Source organism: Lolium rigidum, chromosome 7, assembly GCF_022539505.1.
Source record: "Lolium rigidum isolate FL_2022 chromosome 7, APGP_CSIRO_Lrig_0.1, whole genome shotgun sequence".
Taxonomy (NCBI): Eukaryota; Viridiplantae; Streptophyta; class Magnoliopsida; order Poales; family Poaceae; genus Lolium; species Lolium rigidum.
In genome coordinates, this window is record NC_061514.1 from 39438729 (window position 1) to 39452858 (window position 14130).

The window sequence follows — 14130 nt, forward strand, 5'->3', positions numbered from 1 at the left end:
TCTATAATATCATACAACTTCATTCACAAAAAGGAAATACACGTGTTCCATGATGGCTTTCATAATATTGATTCGATCATATGTCATGTATTTTAACACAGAGATGTATATACTCCCACCGTTTTAATAAATATGACTTATAAATTTAATAAACTATCAACATCCACTAAGTTTATCAATGGTAAAATATGTATGTTTATAATACCAAATTCAACATAAAATATATTTATTTCATTTTGTAGATGATTGTATTTTCTTCTTTATCTTTTTATCAAACTTTGTAAGCTTTAATTTAAACTAAATTTATGACACAGTATATGCTACAGGATACAGTCACAGGATACACAACCTGACCGACCTGGCCGGTTCCGCAGGAGCTAGCCGAGGGCAAAGTGGTACAGTAGCGTCTGAATAAGTTAAGATTCAGTCGGCAGGGGGATCGGTCCTTCCTTCCTGGCTCACACACAAAAGGCGGAGCCGAGGCCAGCTACAAATGGTGAGGGCGTTGGATCTCGCCGCGGCGAGAGGCTTCGCCACCGCGCACCACGCCTCCGGCGCCGTAGCGGGTCTGGTCTTCGCCCTCGTGGCCGCCGCCGCAGTGGTGGCCATCGCCGTGTTCGGCTGCGCCGACGACGGGAAGGCCGCCGCTAAACGACGCCGCCGCGACCGCTGGGCCAGCGGCGCCGGCGCCGGGTACGGGGGAGACGGCGGCGGTGGCGGCTGCGGGGGCGGCGGCCCTGGCGGTGGGGGCGGCTGAGGAATCAGGCGCGCCAATCACGCGGTTGCAAGGAGGGAGTTGCGCTGTCCGCCTGACGAGTCCCATGTTGTTATTCTGATCATCTTCTCGTGGAGTTCCATGTCCCGGAAAATCATGTAGTAGTATTGGTATGTAAGATTTTTGTTTGTGGAGACCATTTGGTTGTGTATAATGGTGAGTTGATAGCCGCCGATTCTGGCAGGGAAGAGATTGTAACGAGTGAGGCTAGCAACTGAAACTCTGCTCCTTCTGGATCGTTGTGTTCATAACCTCTCCGGCGATCTCAGTTAGGTTGGCGTAAGATTCAGCTGGTGCAGGAAACTCTAATGCTTGTACTCAAACTTTTCCGGCGATCTCCAGCAGGCATTTTCAATCCTTGTTCATCATCATCATAGGCTCATAGCATCTGGGGCAAGTGTAGTTAGCACCATTAAGAGAGGCGGCGATGAACGGCCGGAGATTCAGCGGTGGCGATATTGGGGGCAGGCCAGCGAACTCCGATGCTTAACCATGTCCGGCAGTCTCAGATCTACCCAAAAGAGTATGTGGACAACGATCCAGAAGAGCATTGATCAAGGGTATGAACGTGTGGCAGTAGTGCCACGCCCAAACAGCCACAGAGCCACCAGTGAATGGCTCTACCTCTACGTGTGCTGGGCTCTGGCCTCTGGCTCCGTCACTGGGCCGCGAGTGGGGGCACTGGATCGGATCGTTCTCTTTCTATCCGTCAGCTCGGCCGTAGCCAGCAGGCCCAAAACAAGCGCCCCCGGCCTGCCACGCATGGTCGCTTCATGAGCTTTTTCTATACACCGATCAGATCGTCCAGTACCCACACCGCTAACCGTGTGCGTGTTATGTGCCGGCCCACTTATGTGCTGACCTATATTTTTCTTAATTATGTTTTTTTCTGTTTTTTCTTTTCGGTTTCTTTCATCTTAAATATTAAAAAATGTTAATATTTGAAAAATTACATATTTCTAAAAATGTTCATAATAGAAAATGTGCAGATTTTAAAAATAAACTTTGAAAAAATCAATCTGAAAAAATCAAATAACCGCATGCCGCCTCGCACACACTTCACGGGCTTTTCCTATACAACGACCAGGTTTCACGGACTTCTCTGAGAGATGTAATGCTAGTGGAACGGTGTTTAATGTTATATCAACGACTTCCATACTACACCATGCAGTGATATGCTGGGTCACCATTGTTGGTATCAGAGCAAATGCTTTGACCTTAGGGTTAAAACCCTATAATGGAGATCTATAGGTTTGGTAGTGTCTATAGAAAGTTGTCTTAGCTAAACAAAATCTTCTTATGACTTGAGATGGGTATTCACTTAAGAATAATCCTGACACACTTGAGTTAACCTTTCGTATCTATCTTTTTTAAGTAATGTTAGTTAGTTACCTTGTACCATTCCCAAATATGTAGAACACTATAAGAACTTTAAGATAGCAAGTGATAGTGGACCAAATTGGTATACAATACATGGTAGTCCAAAGAAAGGATACAACCATAAGGAAGATATCCTATTGGAAGATGTATACCAGGACTAGTTATGCTTAAGTAAAATTTATCTAAACATTCTGGACCTGATTGGCTTCTTATTATGCTTGATGGTATTAGCAATGAAAGGAGGGGGCTGGTTCTCATGATGCTGTGGCGATGTTGGCATATGAGAAACGATGTGGTTCATGAAAAGGGGGAGTGCAGCGTAAGTGGGTCCGTGAATTTTCTTAACCGTTATTTGCATGACCTTATTTAAACTGTAGGTCAATGAATAACAGTAAAGGGAAGGATCCAATAATCAGCGAGGGGATTCTTTCAAAAGGTAAATATATTCCAGATATTGGCCATTCAAAGCATGGGAAGAGCTCGGTCTGGATCTGTCCCGGAAAATGGGTGGATTAAAATCAATGTGGATGCCTCTTTTGTCGGTAGTATTGGATCCATTGCATGTATATGCAGAGACCATGAAGGAAAGGTCCTTTGGGCTAGAAATGAGGCTAATATCAAGTGTCGGGACGTTGTCTGAAGCGGAAGCCGGGGCATGCCTTTTGGGCCTTCGAGCATGCGGTACCGTTGAGAATGCGGCGATCATTCCGGAATCGGACAACGCCGTGGTTGTAGATGCAATCAAGAGAAGGGACCAGGGACAGTCTCGGGTCTGGAGAATTTATGAGGATATTAAATCTATTCAAGATGGTTGTTTACGTTTTGAAGTTGTCAAAATAGGAAGAGAGAGCAATAAGGCAGCTCATGTTTTAGCTAGTATAGTTAGATCCACGGGTCATGGGCATAGCTGGTTGGGGCATGTCCCTCCGGCTGTGTCTGAGATAGTTCAGGCCGAAGCTGTAAAGACTGTGATTAATGAAATATAATAGCTCTCTTTCCCGCAAATTTTTTTTTTATCCAAATCTGTATTAGGAAGGATACTAAGTTATGAAGATAAGTCATATGAGGTAGTGTAGACTGATGACCCACAAGTATAGGGGATCGCAACAGTCTTCGGGGGAAGTAAAACCCAAATTTATTGATTCGACACAAGGGGAGCCAAAGAATACTTATAAGCCTTGACAGCGGAGTTGTCAATTCAGCTGCACCTGGAAAAGCACTAGCAGCGAGTGATGTGAAAGCAGTGGTAATATTATGCGGCGCGGAAAATAGTTGGTACTACTTTGATGGCGTGTTGACGAGAAATGTGATGCGGCGATAATATGGGAGCAATAGTAACACAGCGATAGCGATACTGAGTAACACTGCAGGCGATGGCACTAGAAAATATCCCAGTACGCGAGTTGATTGAAAAGCAATGATGATGAAATAAAGGACCGGGTTCCCGGCTATCTGCACTAGTGGTAACTCTCTAAATAACAAGTGTTGGGTGAACAAATTACAGCTGGGCAATTGACAGAATTGAATTTAGCATTAAGACAAAATATCCATTCTATTAATATCGTAGGCATGTTTTCCATATATAGTCATACGTGCTCGCAATGAGAAACTTGCATAACATCTTTTGTCCTACCAGCCCGTTTGCAGCGGTGCCTCAAGGGAAACTACTGGTAATTAAGGTACTCCTTTTAGTAGAGCACCGGAGCAAAGCATTAACACTTGGTGAAAATATGTGATCCTCATATCAAAGCCATCCCCTCCGGTTATCCCAATTCAAGATCACTTTGGGGCCTCGGGTTCCGGATAAAGACATATGCATACAATTCGTAGATACAATCTAAGCAACAATTATAGAGCCTAGATCTAAGATCATGCCACTCGTGCACTAATGACAAGCGTTAAACATAACAATATTCCAGCAACAAATACTTCACAAACTTATAAGATAACTGAACATAATGATTAATCCATCGAATCCCAACAAACACAACACCGATTACATCATATGGATCTCAATCATGTAAGGCAGCTCATGAGATCATTGTACTGAAGCACATGGGAGAGAGTACCATCTAGCTACAACCAAGAACCCATAGTCCATGCGGGAACTACTCACAAACCATCATGGATTCGAAGTGGAGGCGGTGGAGTCGATGGCGATGGCTCCGGGGCACTTCCCCGTCCCGACAGGGTGCCGGAACAGAGACTTCTGTCCCCCCGAAACTTGGTTTCGGCGATGACGGCGGCTACGGAACTTTTCGTGGTCGAAGGGTGATTCGTAGCGGAGTTTTTAGGTCAGAGGGGTCTTATAGGCGAAGAGACGACGCGAGGGGGTGCACGAGGCGCCAGTACAAGGGCCAGGCGCGGCCAAGGGTGGGGCCGCGCCTGCCCTATGTACTGCCACGTGGCAGCTCTCATGCGCGTGTCCTTCTGGCTCTGTCTTCGTCCCGGAAAAATAAAACTCTGGGCTTTTGTTTCGTCCAATTCCGAGAAACTTTCATGTACAACTTTTCTGAAACACAAAAACATCAGAAAACAGGAACTGGCACTGCGGCACTGCGTTAATAGGTTAGTCCCAGAAAATGCTAAAAAAGTGTGGAAAAGTACACATAAAACATATAAGAATTGTAACAAAACGAGCATGGAGCATCAAAAATTATAGATACGTTTGGGACGTATCATAGACCTATGATGAGTCAATCATAGGAGGTAAGGAAGAGAGATATGAATAAAATATGTCTACCTATGTGACATAATTGGTATTCATATATGTTTCACTTGAGAGTCATTATGTGATGGAGTAGAACATCATAAATATTTAGGAGGTGTATGCTGAGAAGGTAGATATTAGTACAAGAAATCGTACCCTAAAACCATGGCAACTGTGCGAAGTATGCCGGAACCATAGTCCATAGTCTTCAGAAATCTTATTGAAGCATAATCTAGTATAGAGACTCACGAAAGTATCGGAGTTATACTCTAATAGTTATGTGCTAGAGTAGCCATGTTATAATATAGAGAAATCATGTGAGGATAGTATTTACTAAAACGGAAGCTAAGTTAGTAGTTCCAAAGGAAATCAGGTCAACATTATCTATTCCAAACCACTTTGTTTCAAGTTTATCTTATTGAAATTGTGCAATCAGGGTAAATTTTGAGTCAAATAGTAGTATGCCATATACAAATGCTAAGTATCATGATATAAAACTATCTTACGTGGTGTTATATACTACACATCTGAGCCTGATGTTTAGGGATGGTTTACCCAGGTATATAAAGATGTGTATTATAAGCACAAAGTTGAATCGTCTTGGATTTTATTGGATTTTCATTATTTGACTAAATCCATACATGAAGTTTGACTTTGATATGCAAGTACATGTTGCAATACCAAGTTCTTACTTGATGTTATAGATCTAGAGGGTAATGAGATTCGTGTGAGGAAGAGACGAATTCCGAAGATTTTGAAGAAAAGATGAAGTTTCATCAGAAAAAGGAAGCAAAGTTATGGGAAGCAACCACAATACTCTGAAGGAAGGACCAACCAAAATTCATGCTTAGCATCAACAAAGGAGTACTTTAGTACAGAAGAAGCATGAAGGTGAGAAATATGGTGAATATGGAGAAGCAGAAGTAGAATCATAGTCATTATGGAAGAGGGAATGCATGGGAAGTCACTTATGATACTACACTTATAGTGTCAACTAGTGGTTTTCTTGCAAAATAAACCATGGACCCAAAGGAAGATGAATAGGTGAAACCATAGCAGATATAAGAATACCGCAAGTGGTATAAGATGAATATATGAAGAGAATGTACTAGAAGTCACGTCCGGTTTGTTAGAACCTATAAAAGAGTCCACTTTTGGTTATCAAATAGCCACAATTGGTATCAAGTAGTACGTGGTCTACTTGTAACAATAAGTAGTTCACAACTACTTATCAACCAAATAACTATGGCATATAAAAATTCAGTCAAACGATTCACACCGGATATCCCAAAATTGTGTGGATACACCACAAAGATTCTTCGTGAGACCTTCGAAGAGTACAAACAATAAGCTATACCTAGACCAATATTCTAACCAAGAGTCCAATGGTTGGAAGAAAAGGAATTGAAGACCAAAGAAAAATGGGAGAGTAAAGATGGAATTGGAAGTGTCGAGATTCAATATTTGGAGTTAGTTGGACGAAGAAAAAGGTCCGAACTAGGAGGAAGTTGATCTTATTTTAATAAGGTTGTTGGGAAGATCCCACATAATAGTAATCTCAGATGGATGTCAAACCAGAAGCCGAGGTTCATACCTCGAGGAAGTAAGAATTGGAGTTTAACTTTCGAACGTGAATAAGTAGATCTTATTCTTCATCTATTATGCTACTCAGGTGGTTTTACTATGTGATCTCCGGAGAAACCATGTCCCACGGTGTGAAGGTGAAACTGTGCACATCGTGTGTGTCTCTTAGACTAAACTTTACATAAATACTTATAAATTGTGGTGTTTGTTAGTACTATTTTTGGATGCTCAAAATGATAGAGCAGGGTATCCCTAGATTTGGAATGCGACTTTAAGGAGTGCTTTTGTAGCCTGAATTGGTGTTCATTATCCAACCAAAGAGTGGTTCAGAGTAGCATACTGAAGAGATGATATTTATGTATTCAATTATGATATCATTGTTGAGAGTGTCCACTAGTAAAAGTATGATCCCTAGACCTTGTTTCTAAACATTGAAACGTCGTTTACAACCAGTTCTGCTACATGTTTGCTTGCTGCCATTTTTATTCAGATTGCAATTACCATTCATAATCATCCATATTACTTGTATTTCATTATCTCTTCGCCAAATTAGTGCACCTATACACCTGACAACTGTATTGGTGTGTTGCGGACACAAGAGACTTCTTGTATCGTATCTGCAGAGTTGCTTGAGAGGGATATTTTTGACCTCTACCTCCCCGAGTTCGATAAACCTTGGGTGATTCACTTAAGAGATACTTGCTGTTGTTCTACAAACCTCTGCACTTGGAGGCTCAACACTGTCTATAAAAATAGAAGCGTGCGTAGACATCAAAGGCTGACGGATATAGTTCTTTAGAAGAAAAGCAACTTTTTTGAAGAAATGTTTACAAAAAGATGCATTGCCTATGACTTTCTAATCCATGGTTGTAGCTAGTGCATTAAACACCTCTTTCCTATAATGAACTTCCTGAGTACGCTCGTACTCATCTTTCTTTGAACCCCATGCTTAGATATGGAGGCATCGAAGGAGGATCTACAGTGAAACTCGGAGACAGAGGAAGTCAACTACTTCAAGAGACAGGACCCTGCCAGCAGAGTCAACGGAATCAACCACTACATCCACCATGGAGAGAACCTAGATTAGAAGTATAAGGGAACTAGCTCCTTAATCCTAGAACCTAAGTAGCTAGAGTTGATCTATAGTTCTGTAGTAATTAAGCCAAGTATCTCTATAGGTAGAGCTAGGATAAGTGTAGTCCACGAGTTATTCTTCTGGACCTTATTTGCCATTTTACCTCGTTGTAACTAGGAGGTTGTGCCGATTTTCTGTAAAGAGTCTGTGATGTAATTCTATAGACATGCCTTGGACCCGCATATGTTTCTGTCGTACCACTCCGAGGGATGTAATGCTAGTGGAACGGTGTTTCTTTAGTGTTATATCAACGACTTGCATACTAGACCATGCAGTGCTACGCTGGGTCACCACACCACCTTAGTTACGCTTGTGTTTTGAGAGATTTGAAACATATGACGGTCTTCCATCGTCATGCCTTGCCGGCCAACTTACTCGTTACAAAGATCAAAGAAGAGGCTCGAATGTGGAGCGTCGCCAAGCAAAAAATTTAAGTAATGTAATTTCGGAAGAGCAATGGTGTAAGTGAAGTCCTAGCTTCACCTAGGCAATTGTCCTGAAATATAATTTTAAATTAGTGAAAATGGTAAATCTTTTATCTCGTGTAAATTGTCCTAAAATATAAACTTAAATTAGTGAAAATGGTAAATCTTTTATCTCGTTTAAAAAATGCACTAAAAAAAGACGCTACGCGACACGGCGGTGCACTGTCCAAGCCTCGAAAGCATACATGTTGGCTTGCTAATGCTCCACTACATTCATTTTCTAGCCCATGTTAGCCAAGTTGTGGCCAATTACGCGGTATAGCAATCTTTGGCACAAACCAAACACACCTTTAGTCACCACAAAGATCAAAGAAGAGGCTCGAGTGTGGAGCATCACCGGTGCAAAATTCATGTAATGTAGTTGAGGAAGTGTAATGGTGTATGTGAAGACCTAGGTTCATGTAGGCAATTGTCCTAAACATTTGCGTTTAATTAATAGAAATGGCAAATCTTCTATCTCGTTTAAAAAAAAAAACAGCGCTACACGACACGGCTGTGCACAGTCCATGCCTCCAAAGCATACATAGCCCACCAGAAGACCAAAAGAAAAGGGAAAACGTAAAGCAGAGTGACAGGAACAGGAAAGGAAAAATAGTTGGGGATCTGAATGCTACGCTTTCCTGACGTAGTACATCGCAACAAGGAATGTCTCCCTGCTCGCGTAATCCAAGCATGCCGAGAATGATTGCTCTGCATCTAGGGGACAGCTTGAGTCGCAAGGGTAACCTGGTACCTGTCAATTCTTCTTTTCCCATCACTGTAAGCATAAGAGCACACATCATCCAGATACCCATCATTCATTCTCGCATGATGCATCGATGAACTACTGCGATCACTGATCATTCAATACAATGGTACTTGTATTCAAGGGTAAGTTAACAAGCAGCTGAGTAAACATGAACCTGAGAATTTATATATCCACTCTGACTCTGGAGCAACACTGGTCCAGAAATACAGGGGGCACTAATTTAAAGCGATCGAGCTAAGAACAGAACGGGGAAAAAAGAGAGAAAAGAGCAAAAGCTACAAAGAGGCTCCTGCTCTGCTTCCATTCTACAGGGCTGGGCCGGCTGGCTAAGCTATGATGGCATGTCAGTCAGCAGAAAGACAAAGCCTAGAAAAGAAGCTGAGGAGCGAGCAAGCAACCAAAGCCCAGCGATGACAAAAGCATAACCAAAGCTACAAAAGGGAAAAGGTTCAGAAAATATAAATTCTAGCTACCCCTGCTTGCTGCATTTGTTAGCACATTGATCTTGCCATCTGTCTCTCGATCTTGCCTGGCCTGTCAGTGTCTCATGCATGCACGCTGCTTCCTACGTTTGGATCATATCATAACCTACCTTCTCTTTACGTCTTTGTTGTGTGACTCTGAAACTACGTCAGTCTTCATCTCATCGATCAGGATCAGGCCACCTTCATTCTCTTTTGCATGCCGCAGAGAATGGCCACCGCCCCCCGAATCATTCCATTCCAAAGATCGGCGTCTGAAAGGCTGCCACATTTGGGTAGTATCCAAAGGAGCCTGGCGTCACGGAGCTTTCGTAGGACCCGCCGACGAAATGCGCCATTGGTGTGGAGAATGGCATGGACAAGCTCTGCGACTGATGATCCTGCTGATCTTGCTCCTCGTGCTGGTGCTGATGTTGTTGTTGATCATGGAAGCTACCGGCATTGCCGTAGCAATGGGGCGCCATAGCACCGCCGCCATTCGCGTTCGCGAAGTCGAGGTTGACGCCGGAGCTGTACAGGCCGTAGCCGAGCCCCTGCAGGTTGCCCTGTTGATGGTGCTGCAGGGCCAGGAACGACAGGTAGTCCTGCTGCTGCTGCTGCGGGTCGTACTTCATGGGGAGCGCGGTGAACGTTAGCGAGGGTGGCGCCGCTGCTTCGAGAGCGTCGGGGGAGCTGGAGGACTCCAGGGCTTTGCTGCCCCGGCCTGTGCCGCCGGACATGTTGCCGATCGGGAGATTGCTGCTTATGATGCTCTCCACGTTGTACCGGCCGATCTCGAAGTTGGTCACCGCGTTCAGGCCTCGGAACTTGATGGCCGCGATGTCGTAGGCTTCTGCGGCTTCCTCCTCCGTGCCTACGTAAAAGCAAAGAATGTACATGTGGTCAGTACTTGGAGTAGCACACATGTGTATACCAAGAAGCTACTACCATTCTCAAGTTTGTGCAGCTAAATCAACGTGCATGACAACACATATTTTGTAGGGTGTACCTATGTCTCAGTTGACTGAGATTTTCTTAAGTCTCAGTCAACTCAGAAAAGTGCAACTGCAGTTCAAAGAAATGTGCAACTGGGTTCAGTTGCACATTTCTGTCAGAAAAGTGCAATTGCACTTTTTTAACAGAAAAGTGCAACTCCAAGCACATTTTTGTAAGTGACTTAGACTTAAGAAAATCTCAGTTGACTGAGAAATAGTAAAACCGTATTTTGTATGATCATGATAAAATAGTACCAGCATAGATCAATGCTACACATGAAACATATGGCCCACGAACATAATCGAAAGTATGCACGTAGTGCCATGACCTATGAACTTGCAGTTCAGACACATCAATGCAATTTAGTTGCATCATTAGGACTTTTGACTAAGGTAGATGCTGCTGTGCTGACAGAGGCGTGGTGAGCCTAATTAGTTAAATCCTGCATTGTAATAATGGCCGTTCAGTCAGGTACTCGCTAGTATAATCACATGTCAGATGCTTTGTGGAAAGCCGGTCGCCAGCAGTAACTATATTCCAAAGTCCAAACGCAGGTTGCTACATGCATTGCACAAAGAAAGTAAAAGAGTTCAGGTTGCCATTGCTGGCAACCATGCATGCATGGCCATAGCTGCTTCTTTCCTCTGGATCCATTGCATGTATAAAGCTCGGAACCATCATAAAAGATGACAAATTCAAGCGAAATGTGGGCATGCCTGTACACTCACATGGATGAGTCTGGTCAAACTAGATGTTCTTGACCTAGATAAAATATGTCGACGAATCTAGCTGCAAGAATTGTACAAGTAGAGAGTAAACTAAGATGAACCTACGTGCAAGACAGAGTATTGTAATGCGGACTGTCAATGAAAAGATGCGGCTAATGCTCGCTTGGAGGAGAAGGTTAACACGTGCTCCCTCCTACTTGAAATTTAATACTATAAGCCAACATATCAAGACAAGTTCATTTAGTACTAGAAAAGATATATATATCCAAAAATTTCTTTAAAAAATGAGAAAAGATCTTGTAGCAATAGTTAGCAGTAGAGGAATAATGCATACGAGTAGAAAATGTGGTTTTAATACCAAGATATATATGCCCGACAAAGCAACATAGATCATCAAAATGTACTCACTGAATGTTCCGAGGTAGAGGTCCTTGTTGCCAGCCACCCTTCCAATCCTTGCTTGCCATCGACCATGCTGGTGATGTCTACATGGTTGCATCCAAATTAACACATCAGATTGCGGAACATGGCTAAGACAAAAAAATAACTAATCATGCGAGAAAATATGAACCTTGTGACACCCCTGTATATAGAAGCGCCACGGGAGAATCCGCTACTCTTCCTGCACAACATAACATTTTTTCCATCAAATCTACTTGAAAACAAAGTTGAGTGATGAAACATGCATATAGAGCATGACCATGCAAGGATGCACACAACCCTAGTACAAAATAGAAGAGTGGTCGATCATCATTAGCATATGTCTACCTCCTAAGTGAAGCTACAAACTCCTGGCGTGTCATGTGCTTCATCTCCTCGAGCTCCTTTTCATAGTCCGCAACCTAAAAAAGAAACACTTGCCGGATAAAGATACACATCCAGCACATAGATATGCTCACGCTTTGACTACATTCTTGCAACCAGCCGAACTGGTTCTCTTTTAGTCATGCAACATTGCAACTGCAAGTAAAGTGTAATCTATCTGTCTATGATCTTACCGGGAAGTTGGTGGTGGTGGTGGCTCCCCAGTACTTCAACGCGGCTAGATCGTAAGCCCTAGCTGCCTTCTCCTCTTTATCATAGCCACCTGTTACATGTAGCACCGAACACTAGTTAGCATCACACACCTCATCCTTCTCACACACATATTTAAATTTAAAAAAAAATCGAAGAGGTAGCTATAGAAGGCTCGTTTCTTACCCAAGTACACTGAAGAAGACAACCACCACAAATGAGAAAACACATCGAGTTGGCATGTTAAAAACATGGAGAAGCGCGAGTTAGAAACAAGAAATCGATGAGCGCATTAGATTAGCAAAGGTGTATGTATGGGAAGTATTGTGTGGTTACCTTGGCGGCCCTTGCGGCTCTGGCCCTCACGCCGGCAGCTGTTGTCCCACAGATGCGCCTCGTATCTACCAGTCCAACGGTGACTAAAAATCACCCAAAGTGAGCATTAAAATCAGATGGAGAAAGAACTTGATCGAGCTGCTGGCTGCTGCTAGGTAGTTCTATCACTCTCCAGTCTCCACATATGTGATTAATTTGTGCATGAATCTTTCTATCTAAAACCAACAAAGCAGCTACTTGCATCTAGACAAATATCGAGCAGGAGTTTGCATGCAAACAAGTAGCAATACTAGTGAACTCAAGAACCCCAAACAGGGTAGCTTTTTTTTTAGGTTTCTTGCCCAAAAGATGGATCAACATTCAAGCAATCGCCGCTATAGCTTACCGCGTGACGCCGCGGTAGATGGAGGTCCTCTGGCCGAAGGACTCGACGGCCTTCTTCTGCTCTGCTGGTGCCGGGGGCGCGACGGATGGTAGACTCAGCTGCTTCGCTTCAGCTTCCTCCTGAGTGACCTTGGGCGGCCCGGTGGGCGCCGTTGTTCCTGCGCCGCTGCCGCTGAGGAATCCGGCGGCCAAGAACTTGAGCTCCGAGTCGTACATCTCTGCTGCTTCGGTGGTCGTCGCTCCAGAGACAACCTGGCCGCCGCCGCCATTATTTCCCCCGTTGCCGCCTCCGAGGAAGTCCTCGAGCTTGGGCGGCGGCGCGGCCCCGGCGATGGCGGCCAGCTCGGCGGCCGCTCCCCGCTCCTCGTCCTCCATCTCACCTGCAAAAAAATACATGCATCATCAGTCAGATCGATCCACGAAGAAGATAAGCGATAGAAGCAAGAAGCTAAGCAAGACGAGATATTGAGGAAAATAATGGAAAGGAGTGCTAACAGTGGTTGGAGAGGGAGAAGTTGAGCCACGGGTAGTGGCCATGCGCGGCGTCCATGTCCATGGTCAGAACCTCGAACGATGCGTGTGCGTGTGTGCTTCTCGAGAGAGACGAAGAGGAGAATGCTATTGGTTTCCTCGGGCGGTGAAGAATGGGCGGTGTTGGGCGTTAAAATAGAGGAAGGAGACGACACGGTAGCTCTTCCGGCACTGCACCTGCAAGGTGAGAGGGTGAGAGAGGGAGGGAACACGGGCAGCGAGGCGCGGTATATTTCTATGTGGGTTCCGAGGAGGTGCCATGTATGTGGAGCGAAGAGAGATGCTTTTTACCCTGCCCCCGTCGCCGGCCTTGGCTTTTCACCCAAGCGTCGGGTTACTGTAGGTATGAGAGTATTCTTCTACGGCGAGGTGCGGCCAGAACATGGCGTTTTACAGGTGGAGGCATGGTACGGGCGGCGAGGGAGGCGGTATCCTTGACCGCCTTGGAAGCAAAGCGGGCCAGCCTCATGCTCATGCATGGCACCACGCCGACGCCGCGGCCGGCCGAACGGATAGGCTTCGATCGGCCTCTTCCTGCCCGCCGCTCTGCCTTGGCATCTTTCTTTCTCTAGCTAAGCTGTTCCTCTTTTGTGAACACCTCCTCTTTGTGCACGGCGACGATCAAACACTCCGGTCCATACCGACCTGCTCGGTGACCACAGATGATACAGGAAGGCGACAAAATCGGAAACTCGGTGTTTCGGTGGCACGATGCATGGTACACTACCAGATGAGCAGGTTTTCAGAAAAAAAATCTATTTTAACTTAAACTCATATATGTTTGGCGAAATTAACCAAAAAATATATTTTAACTCCCAACTCGCAGATGTTGGGCGAAATTAACCCTAGAGCCTAAAATTTGT

General features: G+C 44.4%; 1 protein-coding gene across 1 annotated transcript; it reads right to left on the minus strand.

The window, feature by feature from the left end:
• Nucleotides 1-9529: 9529 nt before the first annotated feature.
• Nucleotides 9530-13292, minus strand: LOC124678484 (AP2-like ethylene-responsive transcription factor AIL5). The gene is made up of 9 exons (XM_047214364.1): nt 13232-13292; nt 12738-13116; nt 12353-12435; nt 12203-12211; nt 12001-12089; nt 11771-11844; nt 11574-11624; nt 11411-11487; nt 9530-10152 (listed from the first exon to the last, which is right to left on the minus strand). Exons 1-9 carry the CDS (start codon nt 13290-13292, stop codon nt 9530-9532), a joined length of 1446 nt encoding a protein of 481 aa, XP_047070320.1.
• Nucleotides 13293-14130: the final 838 nt, after the last annotated feature.